Genomic DNA, 7,506 nt, shown 5'->3' with positions numbered 1-7,506 from the left:
TATCTATCTATCTCCCTCTCTCTCTCTTTCTCTCTCTCTCTCTCACACACACACACACACACCTCCCCCTCTCACTCTCTTCTGTTGCGTTCAAGGCGCCTCAAAAAGGTCCGTCCTTCCGATGGTAACACACAGCACAACAACACGTGCAGTGGCATGACCTACACAAGTAAACAGACACGTTTCGGCTGTACGACATTGATATAGTTACTCAATCAACAACTTAATCAAGAGTTGCAGAACTATTGGTATTCTGGACGAGTCGTGTGATTTAATGGAGTTAATGAAACATTACAGGTACTTCTTATTACTGTAGTTGTACTTTCGTTACTTCTGTCGAATTCTTTTATCAAAAAGATCTCTGAGCCATGCCCATTGTTATTATCCCTGTAAAAGTTGAATACCTTGTCATTAGATGTTGTGAACATCACACATGTCTTATAATATAGCTATATATGGGTTAATATGAATGTATTTGTGATAAGTACAATCCTTACAAAGACAAAAATATACCAAAGTCCTAACTCCAACCATACTTTATCTAACCTTAACGTTTACAGTGTTTCTAGATGTATACACTGTTTTAATATGTTATTTTACATCATTACTATTCAACTATTCTATTTTTAGAACGTGTCTTTCATGTTCCCATGGTAAAAAATGACAATAAAGATTGTTCTGATAAAACGGTCAGTAAAACATGTCAGAGTATGTAACTTGGTCACTTGTACTTGTCTGTTATAAATTTACAATGTTTATCAAAGCTATAACAAACTATTCTCAGTTCAAAGGCCAGATGCAGTTCAGTTTGATCCGGACTGAGCTGCAACAGTAAAAATAGACCAGAGTAAATTTTGAAAATTCTCCAGTCTTCTTAATTCTTTGTTTTCGTACAAAGGGATATGACTACATTGTGCACATGTACTTTAAATGCATATAATTTCATACAACATGATATCATACAGTCAAATGTCCACAAACGTTGTCCTCTATTAATTTTGTTACATCCATATTTCTGCTGAAAGACCTGATATCCTATCTTTAGCGTATACATTTTAAGAAACCTACTCCCACAATATTGCTTTATCTAGGTATCACTGTAAAAGCTGCATTCCTGTTATCTCAGTCAACTTGTCAGGCCTTAGTGCTGTGATATGTTTACTATTCCTCCCAAAGCAATGTATCCCAAAAGAATGAATTACATTTTTTTCACATTTAAAAAAAACCAGGACTTTCCAGCACTCTCACCTCACAGCGAGAAGGTCATGGATTCAATTACTGGCCAGGCCTTTCCGTGTGGCATTTGCATGTGCTTCCCATGTGTGCATGGGTTTCCTCCAATAGTCAAAAAACATCTGTTTGAGGTTAATTGGTGACCCAAGTTGTGAATGTAAGTGTGTGTTTGTTTTCCCTGTGATAGACTGGAAGTCTGTCCATGGTGTGAATGGATGGATGGATGGATGGATGGATGGATAAATTCCGAGCAAGGCCAGATGGTCACATTATTTTTCACCTCTACAATAAAGATATTGTCTTAGAATTTTTTTTAGTCTACTCCAGCATACTTGGTTCAGATCTTTAATACTTCGCTGCATGAGAAAAAATCTCAGTACCCATTGATATCATTAAAAAAAATCACATTAAGTCATGCACTGCCTGCTATGAGGTCTTTTATAAGATCAATTTGATTTAATTGATTTAATAATAACAGCTCAGAAGAGCGAGCACTTCGGAAATACAGTTGTTCTTTGTGTTTGTGAGGTTCAAATTATAAAAAGTCCATTTCCATGACGTCCACCCGAAGTGTTATGAAATTATTATAAACACGTTGGTCCAGAGGTTTGGGAAACATCTTTACGTGCTTACGTAGTCGTTACGTGCTTACGTCGTCCCTCGCGCATGCCCCGCAGGTCTGCAGTATAATTATCCACACAGAGAAAAGGAACCGAAACAACAACAACAACAACAACAACAGGGTGGCATCAGAGCTAGGACCCCCCAGCGCCGACGGTTCACTAACACAAGGTGAAGAGTTGCTTTTTTTTCTCCTCCCTGAAATACCAACAAACTGTGTGTTTACAGCGCGTGAGAGCAGCGTCAAGTGGCTATCAGCGATCCTGGATGTTTTCCTAGCCGGCTAATGTTAGCTACGATATTATTCAGCGTCAGCGTTACAGAGCATAAATGTGTTGTTACGGTACCAAAGGGGGCAAATATAACACAGATAGTCTGTCTTAACAGTTGGTTGGATACACGTTTGATAGCCGTGTTGTGGTGTTTGACACGAACATGATACTCGTTTGATTGGTCGTGTGTTTACATTGCCAGGTTGAAAGGGAGATGTTTTCCCTGAGTCACTCTTTCTGAAGCCAAAACACAAAATCCAACGACAGGACGAGACATACGACTGCATGACATCCCACGTGGCATATTTAGATAACTTACATTTAAAGGTAACGTTGCGGGTTGACTTTGTAAGCGAAACGCCACGTGCGTTAAAGGAAAAAGGATTTCGACACCACAGGGTCCTCGAGCTCGACTTTAACGTGTAAACACAAAGGAGCACGTGACAGGCCACATGGAGGGCTCTGGAAAGTGTTCGGTAAATTCAACTTCTGTCGGGTGTGTATATGGCACCTTCTGTCACAGGTTTGATCAAGACCGTGTAAATTCCTCTCATCTTTCTGATCTGAGTGCTTTAAGACGACCAGGGAGTGATGAACAAATAAACTCAGGAACACGTCTGTAAAGAAAACACCTTTCACCCCTCACCCCACCTGAGGGAGGCAGATATGGTAGGGTGAGGGGAAGAAGAAGACAAAAGAACTGCATTGGGAAACAAAAGACTCAAAGGATCGTGGCCTTTAACATGTTTATGTCAGGTAGATAGAAAAGGCATTACAATCACACCACATCTCTATCAGTTGGATGGTATAGATATATCTTCTTGGCCCAATTTCATTTTGAGCGAGCTGGACTGGTAAAATAGTGCCATAATATGTTTAATTTTATTTTGTTCTATAGCACTGTAATAATCCCCAGAGGGGAATTTCCTCCCAGAATTGACCATTAAACTCCTTTAAATTGAACTTTAAAGTTGGTCTTTGTCGTGACGCAGAGTATGTGTGATGAGAATGTTTTTACTTTTTGCGAAACCAAATAATTACTGTCAAAAATGACTACATTCTCAGCGTAAAGGCAATTTTAATGTTACCCTTTGGTGCAAAATATAGTGAAATGTATTTCGTGTTCTTAGAGCCTGGTGGACTGTTGCTGCGTTTCATACTTTAATACTTGTATGTGACAAATAAAAAATCTAATCTCATCATGTCCAAGTTCTCCTGCAGTTACAGAAGAGTATTTGGGCCACTCATGAGGAAAAAAAAAAAAGATATGAGATAGATTTTTTTTTTAATCATACACTTCTCGAAAAAAGTTGAGTGTAAAGTTGAAATACAGAATAAAGTGGAAATGTTGCCTCCCTTCCATTCCTAAAACCCCTTGTGTGGTTTATCCTTTTAAAGGGTTAATGTCTCTGGAGTGACTATATTAGTTAAATCCTCAGACTAATAACTGAGGTTTGTTTTCCTCTTGTGCTTATTATTGTGTTGGTGTAAGGCAGATAATTGAAATGGATTGTGGCCAACAGCAGATTACAAGAAACACATTTCTGGATTCTTACTTTTCACCCCCAACCTAAAATAATGAACACGCCAAAACTACTGGAACATGAGTAGAACCGTCCTATTTTCCAGGGGTTACAATTGGGGCACAAGTCTCTGGAGGGGGATAAAGGGGGTAAGCAAAAGTGATACTTCACCAGGAAATCACATAGAAGACATCAAATATCTTTATTAAAAAACCTGAATAGAAGCAGGCTGACAACATCCTAAAAGTAATGTGATATATTCTAATATCCCCTTTGCCTGCAGTTCAGTTGGAAGAGAAGGTTGTCCTCTGATCCCGGGGCCGGTGGTTTGGTCCACACCTTGTCCTCCACGTCTGTCAAAGTGAGTTTTAACCTTGACACGCAGAGGTCACCACTGGCGTGTTGATGTAACGAACACCCCGAAGTGTTTAGAGGTCACTGAAGCGGCGATAATGTGCTGAATAACACCGTCTTACCGTGGCTTAATCTCAAAATATTCCAGGAAGAATGCATGCTGGGAAAGTTAATCCACCCACCCCGCTGTGTATTGATCCCAGAAGTGAACAGCGTACTGACCATATACTTTGTTTGGTCTCCAGCAGCGGCGTGTCATGGCTGTGAGGAGCTGAGAGTGGGAAGTGTGCGCCTGTGGGGAGTGTTTGCAGCCGGGCAGTGGCCAGAAGAGCGTGGGGCGGGGGGGGGCAGGCAGATCGTGGACGGGGCCGGGGCCGAGCTCAGCGGGGGCCAATGCAGCAGCAGCAGCATCGACAGCCTGAGCTGGTGGAAGGAAGCCTTCCCGTGTTCGTGTTCCCCACTGAGCTGGTGTTCTACGCCGATGAGCAGACGTCCCACAAGCAGGTGCTCACTCTCTACAACCCCTATGAGTTCGCCCTCAAGTTCAAAGGTCAGTCGGGAGAAGAAAAGTGTCACTCAGTGTCCCCTTTTTGTATTTATTATGGGTCATAATGCTGAACTGATTTTTTGTGTTTTCAGTGCTGTGCACGGCGCCAAACAAGTACACGGTGGTGGATTCTACTGGAGCTGTTAAGCCACAGTGTTGTGTTGACATGTCAGTTTACAGATGCTCTACAACATTTTATTCTGCCTTCTTCTGTGCACCTTGGACCTGCTTGAGTGAAGCCTTGGTGTCGCTGCTTTGTGTCCTCGCAGAGTAATCAGACACCGAGATGTGCGGCCATGTCACTACGGCGTGTACGACAAGTTCCGGCTTCAGGTGTCGGAGCAGAGTCAGCGCAAAGCCCTGGGCCGCAAAGAGGTGACGGCCACGCTGCGTCCGTCCGCCTCGCAGGAGCCGCCCAGCCCCCGGCCCCAGGATGAGGAGCGCAGGCTGCGGGAGCAGTACACCGACAGCGAGTTCTTCGAACAGACTGCGTTTCAGACCGGTAGGAAACAAGACTGATGCGCCTGGTGGCCACCAGGTGGAGCCACAGGCTCATGGAACCCGCAGTGTATAAGAGACGATTCATCTGAATCATTTAATAGAATAAGAAGTGATTGTTTCTGTTTTGCTTATTTTCCTCTGACTGGGGTTGATGTGACAGCCTAACATTAGGACCATAAGTATTTGGAATCTGATACAAGTCACAGCATTTCAGCTCTAAGAACAAGTGGAACTATTAGGATTGAATTGCAGCCTCTCAGGTTAAGTTGGAGGAAGCTCACATCCAAATCCCTGCGGTCATGATTTGGTCAAACTCATTCAAACCTTAGAATTCCAGTGTAAATCTTCAGCTGTGAGGCGGAAATAAATCTTCATTCGCTACACATAAACAACACACAAAAACTCAAGTGTTGTAACACGGAGCAGCACAATGTTTATTTTGGACACAATTTGTCAGGTCGTTTTTCTTCCTTTGCCTGGTTATTTTCTGCTGTGGACTCTCGTTTGGTTGACTGGAGGATTAAAGAAATGATACATGTTGGAAAATCAACACTTAATTTAACACCCGGGAGACTCAGCCGCGTCAGAAACGTGGCGACATCTAAAAGGGAAATAATTCAACTCTCCAGTGGTAAAATATTTATGGCCAAGAATGATTGTGGGAACTGAGAAATCCCTCCACACGTCCTACCTCCCACCATAACGCTGCCGTTGCTTTGTGCCTGTCAGAGAGCCGTCAGGTTGCCGGAGGACCCAGCCTGCTGACCGTGCTGCTGGGGCTGGTGTGCATGGTGGCCCTCATGCTCCCCACGCTGGGGGAGCAGGAATCTAATGTGCCTGTCTACCTCCACTTAAGTGTTAACAAGAAACTCGTAGCTGCTTATGTCCTTGGTGAGTGCCGACCATTAAAAGAACCGCAGGGCTGCGTTGGAAAGCCGCCGCTCACGGTGTGGTTCGGTGTCGTCTGCTGCTGTGTTTCAGGTCTTCTCACGATGGTCATCCTGCGCACATGAAGTGTCGCGAGCCGAGAGGAGGAGGGAAGAAAAGAAAAGAAAAGAGTCTAAAAGGAGTGTTGTCGCTCTAGAAGCTGCCGCTGTGCTTCTAGGACAGAACCGAGGACGGGGGGATCTTCATCTAATGACCTCAATCCTCTGAAAAACACATTTTAGCATACTTTTTTTTTTCCCCCCACAAATCCACATAGTTGTGTCAATACGTGCGTGAGGGAGGGAGGGAGGCGTGTGGGTGGAGCTGACCCTGAGCGGAGGCCGCAAAGAAACGTCCGGCCGCATCCCGGCCGGACGGTTTCTGTCTGTATTACCGTTGCCATTGTGTAACAAAACATAGTGAATGTGTGTGTAAAGGAGCGTGCTACGTGTACATAAAGCCATTTAACCTTTTTCTTTTGTTAATATATTCCACTGTAACTGTCATTATATTGATGTTTTCTCAGAAGCATTTCTAGTGTAGCCTGAGGACTAAATGCAGTCGTTTGCATGTGTGGATTCTTCATCCTGAATGAGCCGTCATGTTTTCATTCGCAGCAGCAAAAGACTTCGACGTGTCGCCAAAGCAGAGATCTTTCTGGTTTTTCATGAAGACAAAGAACGCTTGCTGTATTATATCACCGTCAGATTTTTAATAAAGACTCAATGCAGCCGTATTGGATCACGCTCCAATAGGATCTGCCTTTTATTGTTATTTCGGGAGGAATCGGGAGGGTGTGGAGGGCAAAACATGACCATCCCACCTCGGTACGCTCTGCAGATTAATGTAGCTCAACTCTAGAAAGTCCTCCTGACATTATTAATAACATTTAGTTTTTCTTTCCATGAACGTCAGCCCATCGTCATGCCATATTGATTCATTCTCAACATCTTATTCTTAAGATAACGTAAGATAATGCTCACTTTATAACTTTATATTTTAGGCGTTTTTAAAATGTTTCAACAATTTAGTTTTTGAAAGTTTTCTGATTCCTCTCCACGGACCAGTTTGAGAATCAATGATCCACATCATAGTTGTTTTTTTTTAGTTTTGGAATTAGACGAGATTATCAGCGTTTTAGAAACAAAAAGATAAATTAAAAAGTATGAATGCTCTTTGGGCTTCTGTCCTGAGCAGATCATGTGATGTTTGATTCAGCAGGTGGCAGTAGAATACTACACCACCCAACTACCTTCACTGATAAGTTTTATTTTATTGGCTTTTGTCCAACATTTTGAAGTCCTTTGCTCATCTGCAGGAACGATACAACATCAAGATTTTTTTCCCGTCATTTGCAGTAGAGGGACTCTATCAGGAGGGGCACCACAATACTCCAGTGTCTAGAATATTACAAATTGTGAGACGCAGCTGTTCTTAAAAAATACCGACTCTATCTTAAGTGTTTGTAATAAAGTCAGTTCAGTTACTGTGCAGGGTGCACGTCTCTCCCTCCCCCCACCATCGATTT

The 7,506-nt window shown here is 42.9% G+C and overlaps 1 protein-coding gene across 4 annotated transcripts; it reads left to right on the top strand.

The window, feature by feature from the left end:
* Positions 1-1,888: 1,888 nt before the first annotated feature.
* Positions 1,889-6,730, top strand: mospd1 (motile sperm domain containing 1). 4 transcript variants are annotated; one of them, XM_080465423.1, is made up of 7 exons: positions 1,889-2,025; positions 3,933-4,010; positions 4,249-4,553; positions 4,643-4,718; positions 4,820-5,052; positions 5,781-5,942; positions 6,033-6,730. In XM_080465423.1, exons 3-7 carry the CDS (start codon positions 4,397-4,399, stop codon positions 6,062-6,064), a joined length of 660 nt encoding a protein of 219 aa, XP_080321549.1. In that variant the 5' UTR covers positions 1,889-2,025; positions 3,933-4,010; positions 4,249-4,396; the 3' UTR covers positions 6,065-6,730. The 4 variants fall into 4 exon arrangements, with proteins under 4 accessions (XP_080321549.1, XP_080321547.1, XP_080321550.1 ...); XM_080465421.1 differs by having other exon boundaries at positions 5,781-6,730; XM_080465424.1 differs by lacking the exon at positions 3,933-4,010 and having other exon boundaries at positions 1,915-2,025.
* Positions 6,731-7,506: the final 776 nt, after the last annotated feature.

Source organism: Lipophrys pholis (genome assembly GCF_963383615.2).
Source record: "Lipophrys pholis genome assembly, chromosome: 6".
Classification (NCBI taxonomy): Eukaryota; Metazoa; Chordata; class Actinopteri; order Blenniiformes; family Blenniidae; genus Lipophrys; species Lipophrys pholis.
The sequence above is the reverse complement of the archived record's forward strand: the minus strand, read 5'-3'. Positions and strand labels throughout refer to the sequence as shown.

Bases quoted from the DNA above. Each gene is read 5' to 3' on its own strand.
- mospd1 (XM_080465421.1), top strand. From the start codon at position 4,397: ATGCAGCAGCAGCAGCATCGACAGCCTGAGCTGGTGGAAGGAAGCCTT. The intron at 4,719-4,819 runs GTCAGTTTACAG...GTGTCCTCGCAG, and splicing joins CCACAGTGTTGTGTTGACAT to AGTAATCAGACACCGAGATG. The intron at 5,053-5,780 runs GTAGGAAACAAG...TGTGCCTGTCAG, and splicing joins ACAGACTGCGTTTCAGACCG to AGAGCCGTCAGGTTGCCGGA.